Source organism: Misgurnus anguillicaudatus, chromosome 21 (assembly GCF_027580225.2).
Source record: "Misgurnus anguillicaudatus chromosome 21, ASM2758022v2, whole genome shotgun sequence".
Lineage (NCBI taxonomy): Eukaryota > Metazoa > Chordata > Actinopteri > Cypriniformes > Cobitidae > Misgurnus > Misgurnus anguillicaudatus.
Genome location: NC_073357.2, coordinates 38,580,066 through 38,602,340, shown reverse-complemented (window position 1 = coordinate 38,602,340; position 22,275 = coordinate 38,580,066). Strand labels below are relative to the sequence as shown.

Genomic DNA, 22,275 nt, shown 5'->3' with positions numbered 1-22,275 from the left:
ACATGAACTACAACTTTTATAGAAAAGGAAAAATCATTTATTTGAAACCACTCTCTTCAATTTAAAAATTTTAGGCTACAAAAAGAAGGGTGACTTATCCAAACACTACTTATATACCCCACTAGTAATAATCCTGTAATTACACAATTGTACAAAACCAGATTTGTAAGTTAAACAGTTATGAAATAGATGCACTTGATTGAGTTCTACTGATCGTGTGGACTGAAACAAATGAGAGGCCTGAGGCTTAAACACATAATAGATAGAAAGCGAGCGAGGGAAAGAGCGAGATTGTGAGAGCCAGAGAGAGAGAGAGAGAGCGAGAGACATCAGCGGAATGGGTCAACTACAGGTCACCACACTGTAAACAATGGCATTTTATCCCCCCACTTCTGTCATAATGTAAGAGAGCCATGTAACGTGTCAATTACTCTGTCATAAACAAACCCAAGAGATAAACACTTCAAGCTATGTGTGTTGTGGCAGTGGAGAGAGTCAAGCTTCTACTGAAGAACACAGAGCAGAGATTTAAGACGCCGTGTCTGGATGACAGACAATCATTGGATGTTCACTGTTCCTCTGGATCTGCTGCTCTCTTTAGTTCCCTTTCCCCTTTCCTTTCTTTCCTGTGGAGAGATTGACACCAAATCTTATCATTCAGATTTATCGGTAACAGTGTCATGCAGGTTATAAAATGCATATAAGGAATTCAGATGCAAAAGCCACTAAACACCACCTCCGTCAAAAATGAGATAACGATATTAAAGGTGCAGTGTTTTATTTTTTAAAAGGATCTCTTGACAGAAATGCTAAATAATATACAAAACTATATTATCAGGGGTGTATAAAGTCCTTTTTATAATGTACCATTATGTTTTTATTACCTTAGAATGAGACGTTTTTACCTACATACACCGAGGGTCCCCATATGTGGAAGTCGCCATTTTGTGCCGCCATGTTTCTACAGAAGCCCTTAATGGACAAACTTTTTTAACTAAATTGTCTCCGTTGATGACATGTTTTTCTGGTGGCGGCTACCATAGCTATTCTAAGCTTTTCAAAAGCGAAGGGTGAGCAATGGACTGAGCCATTGGTTGCAATTCGCAACCTCACCACTAGATGTCACTTAAATTTACACACTGCACCTTCAATTTCGATTAATTCAAGCCTCAGGCCATTTAGAAATACCGCCATATCGATTTTTTGATTTTCTAAATGCGCAGAAGATGAATTAGCACGTGAAACGACCGTTGATTACATTAAAATATTTCTCCCTTGGGAGTACTTGAACATTAATACAATCCAAATGTGGCAGTCACATGGATCACAGCACTTTCCTGGGCTGTGATTCAGTTTCTTCATTTTTGCATTCATGCTTTTATTACTTGCAGTGTTTCAAGTATCATCTTTAGTTGAACTGTTTACTATGACTTGTCATATGCAGAATTTTCCAGCGAAAGAAATTAGTTAAATACCATAAATAATAAGTAAAGTGTCATTTGTTAAAATAAGGCATTTACTGACTAATAACCTTTTCATTGCCATTAAAGTGACATTACTGAACCTAAACAGAAGAGCCTTATAAAAATACTCATTTACAAGAAAACATGTCAGACACACTTACAAGGTTTTACATCTGAGCTCCTCATGGGCTTATATAATGTACAACAATTCTAGCATTGCTGAAATCCATAATAAGATAAGCATATTAACAAAAACATATCAAATGAACAGACTGCCTCAGACATTTGCCTCTTATGTGTGAACAAAGGTTCATTACTGAATTTAGAATCCCACTTAGTCGCCCACCACGGCCAAGAGGCCAAGATTACACAAACAGAATAAATTACTGTACATGCGTTGCATTGTCTCCACTCAGCATAAACAGACCCAAACCTAACAAATGTTCACAATGCAACATCTGTTTCTACAGTCATGTGCTTGAGGTTATTTTTAATAGCGTTTAAGTATAACATAGCGTACAAACAACACAGTATGATTTAAAATCTAGCAGACATTCAGGGAAGTGACTCATTGTAATTTTGTGGTTTTGGACTGTACCTTTAGATTTGTTTTTGACCTTGGTGGTGCAGGGTTTGGAGACAGAGACGGTTTGCTGACAGTCAACATTGAAGAGAGCCTTCAGCAGAGTCCCGGTGCGGCTCTTTGTGCTCGTGGCTGCATCACACTCACCCCAGTTACCAAACTTATACTTGCAGTCGGCTCCAAAAGACAAAAAGATATTTTAAAAATACTTCTGCAAGTAAATCAATATAAATTGTGATTGTTTCTGCTCATCGATTAGTGGTAATATACTCAGCTCCAAATTGTTTCTTCCAGTTGCAGGGCACTCTGCATTTTACTTTCCTGGTCTGCTCATTACAGGTGCCCTCCCTTACGCCTGTTCCACAGTCGCCATTATTGGCCACGCAGCTGCCATAGCGCCACTCTGCACAGTCTCCACCTCCCTTACCATTCTTATTCTTCTCTGTCACACAACACACACACACACACACACACACACAGACAGTTAAGTTATTTCCTTACATTTGTTTTATCATCTTTAAAGATCAGGAGTGAAACTCACATCAGTCTATGGATGATTAAGTTATCTAAACAGCATTTAATTAAATAAGATTCAAAGCAACAGACTGCAATGTTATAATAATTAAATTCTGTGTGAGAGTTTAATTAAAGTAAGGACATATCTGATACCTTTCTTGTTCTTTCCAGCCTCTGTAGTGACGATCATTAAGGCCACAAGAACCACAACAAGGGTGGAAAATAAACCACGCATTCTGAAAAAAATAACATTTGTTACTTATCATTTTATTTCGCATTTGGACAGGATCATCAGGGGGGACAACATCTCACCATAGAAATGTTGCACCACACCCAGTGAATTCAGATAGTTGCTCTAAATTTAGTACCGTGAGAGGCAAACAAACAGTCGTTATGTCATATGCACAGGACATGCACACTCTCAGAATAAAAAAGAAGGTACAAAAAGTTGTCAATCTACATTTTCAAAAAGTACTATTTTGTACCTAAAAAATGCATATTGGTACTTTAAAGGTACACATTGGTGCCTTAGAGGTACTGGTTTCTAGGGCTGGGCAAAACAATACATTTTTCGATTAATAGTTTTTTTTTAAATGAGGTCGATTCAAAATCGATTCTCAAAGAGCAGAATCAATTTTTTCTTTCATATTTATTTCCGCAAACATTGAACCTAAGATTAACGTTAATCTAATTGCTAATTGTCTTCTTCACTAGATGTCACCCTCTTTTTTGCCTTGCACGATGTTACCAAGGAGCGAGAGGTGAGCCTGTCATTCATTCATTTAGTGCTTAAAATGGCGGTTTCAGGTGCTTCGTTGACGTTGATGCTACCTTCACATAAAAAGTCAGAGGTATGGAAGCATTTTAGACTTCGCAAGCAATGCGATGACCATAGTGTTGTGGATTTTAATTTCCTTTTATTAATTACCCACTTGTAAACTGCTGTTCACAGTTTAAAATCTATATTTATTGAGTTGAATCGAGAATCGAGTATAAAAACCGATCCGAGAACCCGAATCGAAAATTGAATCGAGAATCGAAATTGAATCGATTTCATAGCTTGTGAATCGAAATCGAATCGATCTGGAACATCTGAATCGATACCCAGCCCTACTGGTTTCGTACATACTGTATCTGTACCAAAATGGTTTATATTAGCTAGGAATGCACCGATATGGAAATTTTGGCCGATACCGATAACCGATAATTCTTTATATTTGGGGGCCGATAACCGTTATATATATATATATTTAGGCCGATAAATATTCATATTATTTTCACAATGAAAAACTCCCAGACTGCGGACATCTTGTCTTTGCGCTAGACTAGCATACTCTTCTTAAGCCCGCAAAACGTGTCATCTTCCTGCTATGTCACAGAAAACACCAATCAAAACTCCACTTGGCCAGCAATGAGCAAGTGATGTGGTTCAACAAACCAAAATAATCCATCATTTATCGGCTTTCATTTATCTGCCTAATTTTGCTATCAGACCGATAACCGATAATATTAAAAATAAGCAGTTATCGGCCGATAACGATATGTTGGCCGATATATCATGCATCCCTAATATTAGCCTTTCTGAGAGAATTATATAAATAATAAGTAATATAGAAATAGAAATAAAAAGTGAAAAAGTAAGATTATGTTATGTTATGTTATGTTACAATTTGGTTATGTACATTAAAGGAACAGTATGTAAAAAATGTATATCAATTAATCATAAAATGGCCCTGATATGTCATAAACATTAAGAAATCATTTTCATTTTAAATACTTATATCACTGACAACAGTGGTCTGGCCAGGAAATTGTCATTTAAAAAGTGGAGTTGCAGCCCTCAACGGATGTTTATGTTGTCATGTTGTGTATTGGCCACCAGTTGTGTGATTGCAGTACCAGTTTTAGCCACAAGTTTTATGATTGCAAGGTCAGTTTTGGCCACAATCCTACATACTGTTTCTTTAATGTGCAAAGTAATTGCAATGTAGATGTGCAATGTAGATACATGTAAATGTGCAACATTCAATGTGTTTTGTACAAAAATATTACATAAACTAACCACAGTTGCTCACTTTTACAAAACAGCAACATTATCCATCACTGAGATTTTGCTCTTTAAAATGCAATTTTTCATAATTAAAAAAAAAAAATTCAATCATAACTACTGTTAGAAAAGGGCAGAGCAATGATTGACCCATCTACACCGAGACGTCACTTTGCCCTTTTAATGTTTCAATTCCCTAACGAGAGATGAAGGAATGGAGCTGATAAAGATGATCATTCAGAATGATTCATTGCCCAAACTCCACAAGGTGAATTCAACAGACTGGCATTAAAATGTCACAGACTTGGCCAGGGCAAACACAAAAGACCAAAGTGTTGAAGAATTACACCAATGTATGCTATCACACCGACACCAGATTATAATGTAACAACAGTGCTTACATCTCTACAGCCACCCACAGCAACAAACACATCCACACTAAGGCAAAAACCCACCGATAGAAATATCATGCAACAACTAATGAAATAAGTAATTAGTATGAAAAGACAATAATGAGGATCTTGACACAAACAACACACTTACTGTACTGGCTTATTACTGTTCTTTATTAAACAGAATGTGGGCAACCAAAATAACCGGCATGAACATGTTCAGCCCTGACTAGCATTCAAAAAAGAGAGAATTTTTTCTTTCTCTCTATTTGTTCAGTCCGCTCTGTACACAACACAGTGCAAATTAATATATTTCTATATAAAAATTGCTGTTCTGCTTCACACCGTGCCAATGTTCCTAATCTGAAGAATATGAAGACCACGCTGTGCTCATAACAGTGGGACGTTTATTTTAACGAAGATTGCAATAAGCTGGTAAAACTTGCAAGCAAGTGAAAGAACACCAAAGTGTTCCACATTTAATTTCTTTTTCCAAAAGACAGATTTTTCTTTGTACGTCTGCATTCCTGCGTGTCAGCGTCTCCATATTTGGATGTTTTGTTTATATCTATGACTGCGTGAGAGCACTCTTTAACCTCTGCTTGTGATCTCCATGGCGATGGTTTGCCTGCGTGCTGGGAGATAGCAAGAGCGCATTGTCTCGTGAGAAAAGAATCATGGCAGCGGGACGCCATTCTTCCGGAACGCTCCGTGGATATGAAGGCAAAGAGCTCACACACACATATGGACCTACGCAGATTATAGAGCTCTCTTTCACACACACATACAGCCGGCCGGCTTCCCACAGACACATTTACTAACAACTCAGCATCATTGTCGCTGTGGGACTGACTTTTTCATCAATAAGACATCCCTGGTTTAGAGTGTGTGAATGTCTGTTAGAAAGAAAAGCAATTAAAGGTAACAAAAGCTGATGAATGAGAGGATGGTTTCTGTAAGAGAGTTTCTGCACAAAGCTGCCAGAAGGAGGTAAACTGATGAACAGGGTTATTGTAATGTATTTGAGGATAATTAAGCACCTATTAGGTCCAAACAAGTCTCTCCTCTCTATCTCTCCCTACTTTATGTACTGCAGTCGATATGTCTGTCTATCTCTTTATCTTTCACATTGACTTTTCCATTCTGGAGGGCAGCACTGACCCAACAGCTCACATGTTTGCCAGCAGCTATAGTTGTGTTGCTGGATGTCAGAAGTTTTACTCTTACCATCTCTCAGCCGGTAACTTTTCACTCAGGCGCCAGGTCTTTATAAAATTAAAGCTCTCTGTCTCTCGTCTTCTTCATTTCAACACACAGCAATTCATTTCTATTTTATTAATTCGTATGAACCTGTCGTCGTTGAGAGTCTTGCTTTTTTCTAATCACCACAAATAGTTACATTTTCCCGTGAGATCGGGATGTCTCACTCTTGAGTCAGACACTAAATGCTCCTATAAAGCACTTTATAAAATATTCGGTTGACCCACTAAATCCTGCAGCTCCCTCCAAACAGTAATTAAGTGTCAGTTGCTCAACGGAGCGTGACTAACCTCTCTCAGAAACCACAAATCTCAAGTACCCCCAACCCCCACTTTCCTGGCCCAAAAATGTCTTCACCCCCTCTCCGTGTCCAAAAATTTCCCCTCGCCATTTTTTTCCTCTTTTCTGACCTTTTCCCAAAATCTCTCATCGGGAAGTCTTCTTTGTGCAGTTTGTGTATGTATGTGTGTGTGTGTGTGTGAATAACGTGTTCCTAAAGCCTAACTAGGCTGTTCTGACCCACTAGTGTGTGCACAAACGTATACACACATACAAATTCCTTTGAAAGCTCACACACACACACACACTTTGAGCACCTAACTCACTCATCATACGCCATGGGGCTTCCATTATCACAAGTGCTGAGGAATGCAGGACCGCCGGACACGCACAGCTTGTCTCCTCTCCCCTGCTTTGGACCTCTCTTCACCCCTCACATCTTTTCAGCATGTTCCAGCACCCACTGTTTGAGTGCTGTGCAAGTCCTTCACTGCACAACCAGCTGGACTCGAAACCCATTTGCATAGCAGAGAAAACAACACAAAGCCGTGACCCACTTCACTCCATAGTCGGACATATGGCACGGTTTCACGCTTAACGGCATTTCCATTTCGAGCCTCTCCTTTCAGCAACTCTTAAATCGTATTACAAGCGTTCTGTTTTCTGTAAAGACTACATTAAACTGAGGTGATTGCATTAAGCTTGATGTGAAACCCGAGGGCCCTTGAGCCAAAGCTAAAGAGACCCAGCGCAGGGGGAGATTCAGCCAGCATTGGCTTTATCAGTCATCTAAAGTACAGAAAAGACAGATAGGCAGGCGGAAAGTCATGGGGGAGGAGAGGGAGTTGGAGACAGTGTGCAAACTAGAAACAGCTGTTAAAGTCTACCTCAGCACAAGATTTACTCAAGTACAGGTCTGAGGCAAGCAGTCGTAAATCATTGTGACTCTAACATCATTCTTTCTGATGGGCGTGTACAGTATGATGTCCAAACGCACACACACACAAAGGCTGTCGTTGGCTCGGTGCTGTAAAGCATTAGGTAAGTGTTATAGCAAATGCTTTCTGACAGAGACTGTAACCAACGCACTGCTGGAGGCTTGCAGATCGGAGTTAAGCATATTCGAGGCACACACATATACACACATTCATTCGCTCAACAAGTAACTGTTGCATCTTAAAGAGAAATCTGAAACACCAATTCTGGCCTTTATATACACAGCCTGAGGGTACGCACATACATATCCAGAGATAGAAAGAAAGCTATGCTGCTTTAAAGTATGTCGCTTTATTGAAGAAGACAAAGGTGCTTGGTAACTGTAAACACCATTTCTCCTCTATAGTAATGTGAAATAAACCCCTTCAATGCACATGACATTCAAATGGCTAACATAAAACTGTTATTACTCTGTTATGAGTTATATTATGCATTTATTAATACGCATCTCTAGCTTTCTGTACTGTATGTATTATCTGACCCATGCCTCTGTTTTTATCATGGTGGCAACTTACATTGACTTCTGTTGTCATCAACGAAAATGTTATTTCTCACTGAAACATTTTCTTCAAGTTATTAATTTATATAAGATATTGTATTTTATGTTATGTAGTATTCATATCCTATCAGATAAGTAATTTCAGGCTTTGCTATTCTTTTGGGAACATTTGGTCGTTACAATGTAAAAAAAATAACAAAACACTCACACAACAGGGCAGAGGGCAAAAGGTTGAATGTTTACAACTTTACTGATCAAGTGCCGTGAAGTGGTATTGCTGCCAATGTAGTCCTTTAAATAAGAGGGTGTTTTTGCACTTTGTATTCCCAAATCTGCGATGAAAAGGCCCAAAAAGAGTCAAAAGAAAGAGAGAAATGAAAAAAGGGGTTGCTTGGAATGTCAGTGCTTTGAAAAGGTCTTTGAAAGAGCATGAGAAGAAAAGATGCTACGTGGTCCTCTTGCTTTCTGCCCTGCACCCTTTGACCACGCTCACTTTAATCACTCCATTCATGAGAAAATAGAGGGAGTGAATGAAGCCAAGTGCATTAAAAACACAATCATCTCTCTCTTTCTTTCTCTCTCTCTCTCTCTCTCTCTCTCTCTCTCTCACACACACACACACACACACACACACACACACACACACAATAATTTTCGAGTACTAAAAAAGATCATACACATAAACACACTTTAGACATGAGGAAATTAAAGTATAAAACTAAACTTATTTACAAAGCTAGCGAGTTGCCAAACTTTGACTGAACTTTGTAAGCGCAAACTGAGTTACTGTGCGCGTGTGATGCTTGAAAGTTGTCTCGTTTAAATACAAATTCTTTAGTATTTACTATATACACCGTAGTAAATTGTTGTAAACTTTAGTATAATATAGTATTTATTACACTTTGATAAAATATAGTATAGTATTCTGTATAAACTGTAGTGAACTGATCAATTGTAGCAAATACTGTACTGTACTTAAAAATGTAAGGTTAAAAAAACTGTAGGAGCTTAACTATTTAAATACACTTTACTACAGTAAACACTAAAGTAGTATTTTATCATGTGGGAATACACACATTAGTCTGAAACAGTAAGCATAACATTAACAATTAGTATTATTATTACATTAAGTAACATTATCGCGTAACTGTTACAAACTTAAACGCTGTTGGTTTACAGTTAGGTTATAGGGACTTTTATTCGACATATAATATTTTACATTAAGTTTGCGTTGTGGTATACTGTAGCTATAGCACGAAGAAACATTTGTTAACATTCGTGTCGTTTTTTAAAACTTTCCATTACACTTTTCAAAAAGTTGATAGCAATTCTTTGTAGGCTATCATTTGATTGAAAAATAGAAAGCGTTTTTAAACTTACTTTATTTCCGTGCTGAACGAGGTCTTGATAAAGTTATGCGTGTGAACTCTTCCCCAGTATCCGTCTCTATGTACTGCTCCAGCTCTTTGTTTCCCCCAAAACTAATTTAACGCGTTTCTCTCCCCCTGGACCCCATTTAAATTAGCCACGCATGACGTCACACAATACGTCACCCTCACTGAATAGCCCACATGCACAGGCATGAGACGTGTTAGTTGTTACTTTATAAAATGCAGCTAATATTTATTATATACAATATACATTTATTTAAGATATCATTTATATTTGGTGACTATATTACATATGTGATAAAAACGCATTTTATAATAATAAAAAATAGGTATTTTCTAGTGGCAACCAAACTTTGTTTTAACATCTGGCTCACAAGAAACTTGTCACTTGCACAAAAAAGCCCACAGCTTATTCTGTACTAAAATTGTCATCCCTAATACTCTAGCTAAACATATTTGATCTGTTACAGACCCACCTATATTAAAGTCAATAGACAAAATCAAGATTTAAATCAAATACATACATACAAATGTTTCAGCTTTAAATCAGAAAGGCTACACTGCATCTGGAAAAAAATAATGCAGAGATAAATTTGACAGTCAGACCCTATAACGTGATTACAGAGATGACTCTGTTCATAATCCCAAACATACAGTATATGCCAGTTCCCAAGAATAAAAAATGAACTACACCAAATCAAAAAGATCAAAAAGCATTTGTACAGAAATCATAAGCATACTGGTAAGCTTACCCTAAATGGAGAACAAGAGGGAAGAATATCTGATAACAAAACCGTGCAACACACAAGTCAACAGATTAAAGCTTTGCTATAGAGACATTGAGACGGAGAGAAACCAAAGAGGACAAGCTCTGCAGATTTCACACCTTAACAACAGACTACAGAAACATGGCATCTCCACAACATAACAAATCTGCATGATAATTTAATAACGGCTTGGTGGAACTCCAAGAATGTAAAAAAAAATCTGTAGAAATTGCAGCTGGGTTGCCGGTGACTTGCCGTGGATTTGGAGTGATGTTTTTTGCTGGCAACATTTTGTTCAAAGTCTTTGTCTTTGCAGAGTGAAACTAAAAGGGCAGCATCAAGCAAAGCATTCTGGGAAGCAAAATCTGAAGCAAAAAACAGAAAAAAGGTTGATGATGATTTCTGGTTCCCAGAATGCTCTGCATGAGGCTGTTATTGTATAGTTTTATTCTGTAAAGATAAAGACTTGTTAATATTGAATATAATATAATGAAGCTTTTGTGAAGTTTTTCCATAAATAAAAGTCACAAACATTATGCTTAAAGTGAACATTTCACCCCTGCATAAATAACAGAATGATAATTACAGACACAAACACACTAAAAGTGGTTCACTGGGTCCTAATCATAGGGGAACCATAGGGAATCATTTCAAGTGTCATTTAAAAAAAATGCAGGTCTTTTGTATAGGTGTAATAACATCATCACCTTTTTTAAAAGTCCCGTTTTTTCTGTGTTTCTGAAGCTTTGAATGTGTTTACAGTGCACAATATAACATGTGTTCATGTTTCACGTGTATAAACACGGTATTTTTCACACAATTTACTTATTGTTGTTTTCACTGTCCTAAGGACGGGCTGATGTCGTTCTTGTTCTATGAAGTCCCTCCTTCAGAAATACGTTCTGATTTTGTAGTTTGTTTAGTGTGTTGTGATTCGACAGCAGTTTAGCTTTAGCAGAGCCGTTTGAGCTTAGCTTGTGACTTACATATTCCTGTGGGCAGAGTTTAGTCAAGCACTCTTGCTTTTAATGTCATTAAACCGAGAAGTAGAGGCCTGTAGTCCAATCCGGCCGTTCGCTGTAGGCTTTGAAAGGGGAATTCTGTTAAAGAAAATATATCGCATGGCAGTGAACTTTGAGCTTTATCATTTTGCAGGTATTATTTATGCTATTATAACAACATTGCACACTAACTAAAGTTTGAAAATGGGATCAGTAAGAACGTGACCATTAATTATGAAAGTCACTGTAGGTTTTGTTTTTGTATGGCTTTGTGTTAATACTGCAAAGATTACTACTGAAAACTACTTTTTAAAGGCTTCTTTAATGGTTTTCTTTGCTACAGTATGTGACTTTTTTGTGGATGAGTGTGTTGTTAGTTTGTGAGTGTATGTACAGACCCCTGAGGGCAGGAAACAGCAGCTCAATAGGACAAATGGTGCATTGGGATAAACAGTCTCTCTACAGGCTGAGACAGGCAATAATGACCTGAACAAACTCTACTCATAAAACCATTCTCATGGATTTTGTCCACATGAATTCTACCCTTTATACAAATTACCAGACTGCTACAGATCAATAATGGTGACGATTCTCACTGGAGTTGACCACAGTTTAAAATTGTAGAGTCCAGTCAGTACACACGATCTTACGAAATTGTATGACGATAAAAAAACTCAAAAAGCACTGAAATGATGACAATCTTAAGAACAGAAAACACAAAGAGAGGTGAGTGAAAGTGAAGAGGTTGGGAAGTTTATGTATTTTAAAGCAAACTAAAAAGGAAAGACCTCCTCCTGCTCTCCACAGTAAAACCTTTGTCTCACAACAGAAAACCAGATGGAACAATCACTGTTTGAATAAAAGACAGCTCAAAGCCACCATGGGTCCTCACAACCACAAATGATCAACAAAACCCCAACATTCCTCCTTCTTCTACTCTTTACCTCTACGGGAAGTCATGGGCAAAGGGTGAAACAGCAGGAGTGTTTGTCCATGAAAAGGTTAAAGAGCTGAGAACTGTTTTGAAGTCTGCTTTCTAAGACTAAAGTAGACCACCATTCATACATACAGTATTTATACCATTTTTGAAGTATTTATGAATGCTTCGTTCTAATTGGTTGAGAAATGATCCATGGATATGCATTATTTTTCGATAAATGCACACCTTACCTGACAAATGTCTTAAAATAACCACCAGAGGAATGTCTTTGTTAACCGTGCTATAAGTTTAATAATTGACTCCGGTCCTTTGAATTATTTGAAAATATCGCACACTCCGCTTCGTGCCGCATTACCACCTTAGGTGTGCATTTTTTCAAATAATTCAATGGCTCGTCGTCAATTATTCCTGTCTCTTGGAGCATGAATCATACGTTTCCTCTCATTTTCTGACACACTTTTTCCTACACCCAAAAGCCAATAAATATTTAATGTGATACCACCATACATACTGCTTAAAATCTGGGATTTCACCACTAAATCTTTTTCTCAATAAGGAAAATTATAGGTCTATTATGGGAAAGTATTAAAGTATATACAGATAGGCTTATACTTAAGCTAGGGTTAGTTACGCATGACAAATTGAAAACTACTGCAAAAATACACAGAATAAAGTCTGCAAGAAATATTTTTGCAGGAGTGACCCCAAATGCCCCCAGTTCAATAGGTAGTACTTTTAATTTATTGTAATAAATGTCATCTTTTAAACCACACAAAGAAATAAAGAGAGGAGTTGAGGTATTAAAGCTTATTCAAGTATAAATAAGGCTGCATCATCAGGATTTATAAGATGAAGCTGATAATTAAATGACTAATATGATACAGATGGGAACTGCATTAAACTTTATTAAACACTTACCTCTTATCTCTGAGCTGGCAGCACACTCCTGCCAAAACAAATGCAAGCTGTTTCCCATGTGTTTCAGAGTAGCCTATAGGAAAATGTTGCTACATCTTAGAGATGATTCAAATGGAAAAGTTAAAACATTTACTTTGACTATAAGCAAGTGTAATGTAATCGTGACAAATTGCCTTGATCTACGATATTGCTAAATCAGCAAGAAATTCAGACCAGTTTGTTACCTGTAAAAGAACAGTCAGACAAAAGAAAGTTTACTCTTAAAAAGCCTTAAAGTCAGAAAAATTGTTATGTGAATGTGTTTTAATTAAAGACGAACACTTTTAACAAAATTGTACAATATTAAAAAGATATTTTAAGCAACAAATTGTCTGGCAGCTGAAAGAACTATTCAGTATGCTTTATTATGGTAATCAGACAATAACAGAATAAGTGCTTTAAAGTAAACAGAGAGAATATTTACTACATTACACATGGGTATGCTCAAACCTATCTAATGGCTTAACAATTACAAAACATTTTTTATATATCAAATATATTCATATATTTCAATAAACCTTTAGTTTTATTCTATCAAAAACTCAAATTCTAGCCTTGAATTTAAAAGAAAAAAACTGACACACACTAGACAGAAATTATTGTCAATGTCAGATCATTTTCCCGTCCAAGACCACGAAAGAAGCAGTTACTCCTTTTCCTTCTGCATTCATGCATTTTAATGATAGCTAAAGGCTTAAGAGCTTAATTAAATGAGAAAATACATAGCAACACACACATTCAGATATTCAAAATACATCTTACATTGCTTTGCCCTTTAAAAATAAAAGTAAGGAGACTTTCATAAAAAACTAAGAAAAGGGAGATTTCTCAAAAAGTTGTATCCCTTAATGTTGTAGTACAAAATGGAGCAATGTTGATGAAAATGGAAAATAATTTTATAGTATAATCCATGACATGAAGACAAATGAGGTAAAGGAAAATGCAGTTAATAGTAAAACTATTGCTTACTAACCTTTTGCTTTGAATAAGATATCCAGCCTAAGTAATTACTTGAGACAAATATGTATGAAAATGTATATGAAAACAAAACGTTTTAAATTATAGAAAGCACAATCATTATCATAATCTGCTGGTTAGACAAAAATAACATTCACAACGTAAAGGAGACTTTATAGTGCAACTTAATGTAGTCAGCATCGCCTACAACCTCTTGAACTTGCCACAGACTAGCTGGACAAAGTATTGCTAAAAAAACCTCAGGGTAATAAAGTCTAAAAAATAAAATAAAACCACTTAACAACAGCAGACCCGTGCAGGGTCATTAACAATTGAACCACACTTCTCTATAGAGTTATTAAAATGTTAGGCCAAATGCTAGTCAAATATCAGCTGGAAATATACAGTAAATACCAATGATACTAATAGCTGCACTGTGATTTCATGCAGTAAAACATAATCATGCCAGTTAGCATAACTCATTATTAACTAACTATTCATGCAAACACCGACCTAAAATTAGTGCTTAAATCTGTGTAATTAATGCAGTGGTGAACATACAGCATAAATAAAACTGTATCATTAAATACATGTAAAGTTGTTTATTTTGTAAGAAATCCAAATTAATGTCAAAATCATTAAAGGCTTAAAAAAAGCAATATCGTAATATCAAGGATTTCTGTGACAATAACATTTTACATTGAAAATAAGAGAAAGGCACCTGCGTTTAGAAATTAATTCAAATATTTGGGCAAAATATACAGAACCTGTCCTGTAAATTCTAGGTTTAGGATTATGATAATTTTGTAGCATGAAAAGCCTCACAAAACTGTATTATAATACCTCCAATAACCGTGTGAGACTGAGAGTGTATTTCAAACAGCAATATTAAATGATCAAAACTCCTGTGTACAGAAATAAAGATGACTTGACTCTTCAAGAGATCACTCACAGCCACTATTAAGAAAAGGCAATCTTCAAAGCCTTCCTGATATTGTGTTTTGCTACTCTACACACACAACAGATTTAGCCTTCACACAGAATTCTCAGCAGGAAAATGATCAAAAGATAACCAGGAAATGATTCAAGTTTCATCTACAGTACCAAACAAACAAACCTATAGCAAACAAACCAAATTTCCCTCAATAAATGTGCAAAATTCTCCTTAATCTAATACACCGTACAGAATTTAAAAATCAATCTTTAAGACACGTCACAGATCTTTTATTGTAGGAGTTCAGTGAGTTTAGCATTTGTGGCATTTTCATATCATTCATCAGCGCTTCTGTCATGTAACTGTCTTGGTGGGGGTTGGATGGATAGATAGATGAATGGATGGATGTTTGAACACTCAAATTATATTGCCAAGGTAAGATTATAAAATGAAAATGGATTTTCACACATGTTTGACCTTATATAATGTATATAATGTGGAAACGCGCCCATATAAGGACATTTATTTTTAAATTAAAGTATTATATAATCAACGAGTCACATCAATAACGAATAAGCAAACGTCTCTGGACAGAGAAGAGTTGCTTTCTGTAATGCAAATAATTGAAATATGCTATAAATTAAGTCATTTTAATTATTAAACATATATTTCAAGGCCAAATTATTTCAATAGATATCTATTTTGAAAAATAAATAGTATCCTAAAATTTGCATTAAGACATCAGAATTTAAAAAACAAACAAACATACTCTCAAGGAGAGTGTTGGTTTTTCACAAAGACTGAATTACAGTATACAGAAGAGACAAATCTGTTTAACTCCAATAAACAAAAAAAATCTAATTTACAATTTTATAATACAATGACAACACATCTGTTATACTGTAGCTACAAATCATATAAACATCTATTTACTTAAAAATATTGTAGGAAAGAAGCTATATTTTAGTACATCAATTATAAATCTAGAATAGAGAGTAAAGAAGGCAATCAAAGCTACAGTGCAAATGCCTCTTAAACAGAAAGCTACTCATACATTTACAGTACCGAATGTTCTTATTAGAAACAGCACAGAAATCTAAGAAACTGCAAAATCCTTTAACACACCTGAAAAATATTTTAATATTTCTACTGTAAGTAAGAGCCCATTGAACATTCCTTTCCCTTGATCAACCCTGAACATTTTAGTGCAGGGAAAATCTAGTTACATTCTAAACAAACACCGTATCATTTAATGGCAAAACTCTTACAATATTAGAAAATTGGACAGTTAGTTGAAATGTTTTAGGATACACTTCCATTTACAGTCATGTTCGCTACCCTGACTGAGGACAGCCACATAAGAGCAATATTAATCTCGTGTGGAGTCATGGTTACGGTGACTGTTCCAGCTAAACATACAGAGAGTATAGACAGCCTTAATCTACAAGCCCTCGCATTTCCTAGATCCTCTTCCTATTCATATTCAACATTCAGCATTGTCAAACTAAAAGCAATTAACTTCATGAGTGCATTTACATTAGAGGAAATGCATTCTGTCACATAAATACAAACTAAGATGTTTTGGCAGTGCAATGAAAAAAAGAGATTAAGTCCAGGAGGTCGTTCAGAGAATGATGATAAAAGCTATAGGACCTCTTCAGGAGACAGCTAAGTGTTCATCTAACTTCCCTCTCCAGGAATGGATCACCCTTCATTGCAGTCCAGAGAACCGGCTAGGGGTGTAGCAATACATTTTTTGGTTACTGTTATTTTGGCACAAGAATCTGAGGAGGGTGTGAGGTTAAAGGTCAAACTGCAGTCTCCTGGTCCTCACGCTGGATCATTTGGTAGTGCTGACAGTTCTCCAAATACGCTGCGAGTTCTGCATCCTTCGCCTTCTCAGCACGATGTTTTGGAGTATCACCCTGAAAAAAAAGACACTTGTTATTATTTCTAAACATAACAATCACAAACATGCTGATGAAATTAGGTTCTTTATGAACAACGTAGAGAGAAAAAAAAGACAGTAATGGTAAACATGTTCTCTCTCGAAAAACTCTCTGTTTCATGTTGCTGGTGCCAGCATTGCTCAACACTAATTGTTTTTAATAGCAGGCAGATCCAGTGCAGAGAGTTCGAGGAAAAGGCCAGGATTGTTCCAGTTGGACAGCGTTTGAAGCAGCCAAACTGCCCGTCAGGCGCTTTCATTGTTGTGGGCTGGTGAAACAAGAATTAGCTTTTTCATCCTTTCATACTGTACAACGTCCAGTACAGTATTGTACATCCCTCGTTTCAGCCTTCCAGAAGCAAACTAAAAGCAGGGTTCCCAAACCTTAGTTAACTTCAAATTCAAGGACCTTTCAAGGACTTTCCAGATCCAATAACCTCAAATTCAAGGACTAAATGTGGGGACACATTTCAAGTGAGAGCAAGGTTACATTGAATTATCTTTTAAGGGCGCTCGAGGGTGAAAACGTTAAAATATTTTATCGGATGTGCCTTTCGTTTACACTGCGACGGCGTTTTGGGGGAAGTGAAACCACCCTCCAGAGTGGAAATCTTAAAAACGATCTACCGTCGCGTTCTCGTCTAAAGAGTAAAAACGCAAAAGTCTGCTCACGGTGGCTCTCGTCGCTTACGCATTTACGTCAAAGGCATGCGCCAGTTCAGGAAAATAACAACAAACATGTCGGATTATTTCCATACGTCGGACCTTCAAGTTGCCATAGCAGCTCTTTCCAGCAGTTGTACGAAATATTCACAGCTAGTATTTCAGATCAGAGAAGGCTCATTACTGTAATGACCTCAGTGAAACTGTTGATGCGCCAATTCGTCGGATGCAAACCAGACGGCTTTGGACGAGACCTGGGAGAACCAGGAAGAAGGTTGTACGCAGGCACACGGACTTGGTGTTGTTGTGTGTCAGTGCTTCACATTGCCGCCTAGCCACCTGGAGTGCATACTACATCGAATATCACACACTTTTGTGTCACCATATGCACGCAGATTTCCCCCTCAAAACGCTTGTATAAAAACAGAATAAAAGTGATAACGCAACACCACTTTTGCGATTTCTTTTCAGATCGTTTCCATGTAAACGTAGCCTAAGATACATTGTTACAGTTCCCTTTCAAGGGAACTCGCGCTGCATCACTGCAGTGACACTTTGGGGACACCTCCAGAGGTAAGTGCGTCTGAATGTGTATATCAAATTCAATCAATGATGAGGCTTAAAGTCAAAGACAGGGTGACGTGGGAGCCAAAAAGTATATTGCTATCTGAAATATTGCCAAAGACGGCATTACAGGGACGCAGGAAGTATGGCAAGGGAGACGCAGCATCTCGTTCCCTTCTCAGGGAACAACAATTACATACTTAACCCAAGACGTTTTCATTTGTCAAACACAACTATGCAAAAAGCATTTTGGTATGAATCAATTTGTATACAGAAGATATAAGCATTTAAAGTGAACAGTTTAGCACGTGTGCTTAAAAGTCTAGAATTTTTATGATATTATCCTACACTACACAGGGAATAATATGGATTTTTTTCCAAAAAACTTGTTGCATAAAACAGATTCAAGCACTTTCAATGACCTGTATCTATGCATGTATTATTTTCAAAAACTTTCCAGGGCCTTGAATTATTTCCCCCAGATTCACAAACTTTCAAGGATTTCAAGGACCCGTGGGAACCCTGTAAAAGGCATTTCTGGAAAACCTGCAGCTTTAACAATGGAGAATATATTAGCAATTGTGAACTGACGGAGATGAGCTACACAAAAGAAAAAGCTATGTGGTGGAGAGACTGAACTCTGCAGGACATGCCGAGTACTGCTTTATTGTGCCTTTAAAAACCAACATTCATCTTCATGCAAATCAGAGAAAAAAACCCATGAAGGAAGGAATAATGGGAATATGTATAATCCAAAGACAAAGACAGATGGCTAAAATGTAGAAAAGAGACACATTGGGAAGGAGAAGTATAGAATGGTGGCTCTTGATCATGACACTGAAGGATGAGTCACTACGCTGCACAAAATTTAAAGAGGAGAATCCTTGGGAAAAAGAGAGAGCAGAAACCCTGGCGCAGAGATGCTGAACGCAACAAACCACAGTCTGGGAAAACAGCACAACTAATTTAGGTCTTGTTTAGATTGTGTCCATCAGGAGCTGTCTCATTGATGGAGGACAGATGAAAATCTGCAGAAATACTCCACTGAGAGACTCTCTGTCTCCGCCCGCCCTCAGACTGTGTCAGACTGGTGACTTTACACTTTTCGTCCACCCCAACAGCCACCGAGTTCACTGATAATTACAAGAACTCAAGGCTGACAGACTGACTAGAGTCCATTGTCGCCCAAGGGACTCAATCAATGCGGTCTCACACATTCATCAGATTGGAGTTAGTAAAGGTCCTTTACAATCCTCTGAAGTTTAGAGACTTACATTTAGGTCCAGTGGTGCAAAGGTACAAACCTACAGAGATAGAGCAAAAGTGACAAGAGTGTCCTGTGGGGACTTTTTACCACAAATGAGACTATTCTTGCTTTATGGAAAATCATTCCCTTAATGATCTTCTTAAATAAGTAGTTCTTAAATTGATGTTTCTTCTGAAAGGAAGAGAGGTAGTAATTAGAATCTAGTGTGTCTACAGCTGTGGGCAATTTTGTGGTACACCAATCAGAAGTGCTGCGGGAGAGCTCGAGTCTCTTGGCCGGATGTGTAGAAAGGGAGGTGAACGAGGGAAAAGTTGGGTTGCTGGGGGGAAGAATGCCTCCTTGTTTCATGTAGAGGTCTTAGTCAGCACTGACTCACAGATAAAAGTTCAGAGATGGAGACCAGCTGGAGGTTACAGCCACAATAGACAGCCACAAACGTTTACAGTGAACCATCTCAGCTTCGATCTGTATTCTGGACTCTCAAAAATCCTTCATAAGTTCCCATAACACATACAAAGGCTAAATAAACTTTTGTGAAAACTAACTTTTATAGTTTCCTTCCCATTCTGTTAAAACTTTACAGCAGACCGACACCCAGCAGCATGGCTGAGAAACTTGTGGTAACTACCCAGCAAACTATTTTGCATTTAACCTCTTCAGTCCTGGAAAAGGTTTATTGGTCTTAACCACAAAACATGTAATGTCCATTACAATGGACAAAGGGTCTGAAGGGGTTAAACTAAATGCAGACTTCCACATAGAAACCATAACAACAAGTTATTGTCCATTTACAGTAGTTTATTTCTGATAACAAGGGAAATAAATGACAGGTAAATTACCTTTGTTCATATATCATATCTAACGTGTATCAACTATTGCACTGAGCTTACGTTACCGTGTTAGGTTGTTGGTGTTTTAAGCCCTCAACGTTCAAGGAAGCATTGCCTGGAAGGCAAGCCAATCACAGCACTGGCGCTAGATATTAAGCCTTACGCCAGCTTCTGGCAGTTCGAGCTCACCGTTGGTCAGGTGAGTAGCGCAGATCAGCTAAGATAGGAATGTGATGTGACTGTTTTTGAATTCAGCTCGAAATGTATTGAGCTTTTAAGTTACGTGTTTCCCCGTTTTCACGTGTCCATGGCACGACTTTCTTTTTCGTGCCAGTTTCATGTATTGGTTACTCAATTTTTTTCCAATTCTCAAACCATTGTCGCTTGGGATTGGGGTTAGATTTGTGGTTTTGGTTAGGATGTAATTTTAAGCATTGGACATTTTTACGTCTGATTTTTAAACAGTTTTCGCGCGACTATAAAGTTGGGTTAGGGTGTCATTTTAAGCATTGGTTTATATGTTTATTTGTCAGATTTTTGTTTTCTGCTTGGGGTAGGGTTAGAGTTGGGTTTGGGTTAGGATGTCATTTTATGTAACAGAAAGTCGTTCTAAACCCAATTCCAAGCGACAATGGTACGAAAATAGGAAAAACAATTGAGTAACCCAATACGTGAAACTGGCACGAAAAAGAAAGTCGTGCCACGTGCACGAAACTTAAACGCTCAAAACATTTTGAGCTGAATTCAAATACATTCACATTCCTATCTTACCATATCTGCGCTACTGACCAACGGTGAGCTCGAACTGCCAGAAGCCGGCGGAAGGCCAGACATCCAGCGCCAGTGCTGTGATTGGCTGAAATGCTCTAGGGCGGGGAGCTTGAAGGCTCCGTTGAGGGCTTAAAACACCAACATGCATAAAATTAATGTATACAATGATAGCTATAGGTCTTTGAATTCTTGCCTGGCTGCAAAACCTTCTCGCACATCCATTCTCATCGTCTCCCTTCGTCTTTAGCAATCCAAAACATTTTTATTTTATTTTCAACAAGGTATTTGTTCCAGAGATCAGTTTAGCCACTAGCCAGACCGATAAACTTCACTTCGGTTCAAGTGTGTAATCGTGTAATGCGCCTGTGTCTGATGAAACCGTCCATAGGCGTCCACACACAACCCAAACGTTTAGACTAAAATAAGCAAATTTTGGTTTGTTATGCACACTCACATTATCCAAACCAAACCATGCCCCAGCAGGATTGTCCCCACTCCCCCAGATGCACGCACTCACACAGAACTTTTATCGATCCGAGCCCTGGGCGCGCTTTCGTCATTGAGATGCAATTGTTTTCAAAAAAACAGAAAGTAAAGCGCTCTCTTAACACTGGAACCCATCGTAATGTTAAGTCTGAGTCCTTTGGTGTGCGATGACTGACAGCCCTCTCACATGTCATTATATGGCTTAGTTGATCTGTCATGTGTGCAGCTTGGACATTCACGTAACCCTGCTGCATGCATCAGAGGTTTTTATGGAGGCAGATAAAAAGGTAAGTAGTCGCGCAATTGACGTTGTCACCTTTTGAATCGCGCCCGGGCGTGGTACAGAGCGATCACACTAGCCAACGAACCAGGCTTTGGGGGTCAAACGTGCCCGAGAGTTGGTGTGAGTACACCCTTAGTGAAAATGTAACTCTTTCCCTGATTGACGAGTTAACTCGTCAATTAAGAGAAAACGCTTTCCTGCCAATGATTAGTATCTCCGGCTTTCCGCAATACTGCTATTATCCAGTCGCTCTTCTGCAACTTATAAAACCTGGAACTATCACCCTAGGGCAAACATCTGTATGTCAGTGTAAGTTTTGAGGATCGCTCTGAATCTGATCTCTATCAAAAGTCCTTCACAAAAATGTAGTATATAAATAAATGCAAATTTAATCAAAATTTTGTGTTTTTGAAGATACCATATTTGATAGGTGATAAAAAGTAGAGGGTCTATTCTTTCATTTGATATATTTTATGCTTAT

At 37.6% G+C, this 22,275-nt stretch overlaps 2 protein-coding genes across 14 annotated transcripts in view; both read right to left on the bottom strand.

The window, feature by feature from the left end:
* Positions 1–14: 14 nt before the first annotated feature.
* mdka (midkine a) lies at positions 15–9,565 on the bottom strand. 2 transcript variants are annotated; one of them, XM_073859092.1, is made up of 5 exons: positions 9,416–9,565; positions 2,716–2,798; positions 2,328–2,488; positions 2,062–2,230; positions 15–626 (listed from the first exon to the last, which is right to left on the bottom strand). In XM_073859092.1, the coding sequence occupies exons 2-5, from the start codon at positions 2,795–2,797 to the stop codon at positions 598–600; spliced, it is 441 nt and encodes a 146-aa protein (XP_073715193.1). In that variant the 5' UTR covers position 2,798; positions 9,416–9,565; the 3' UTR covers positions 15–597. The 2 variants fall into 2 exon arrangements, with proteins under 2 accessions (XP_073715193.1, XP_073715194.1); XM_073859093.1 differs by lacking the exon at positions 9,416–9,565 and adding an exon at positions 3,211–3,215.
* A 5,685-nt stretch (positions 9,566–15,250) lies between these two features.
* The window catches only part of dgkza (diacylglycerol kinase, zeta a), a 126,576-nt gene continuing 119,551 nt past the window's right edge, over positions 15,251–22,275 (bottom strand). For all 12 annotated transcript variants that reach the window (XM_073859085.1, XM_073859087.1, XM_073859090.1 and 9 more), the window contains one exon: positions 15,251–16,910. In XM_073859085.1, coding sequence (XP_073715186.1) covers positions 16,791–16,910 — 120 coding nt within the window. In that variant the 3' untranslated portion in view covers positions 15,251–16,790. The remainder of the gene's footprint in view (positions 16,911–22,275) is intronic.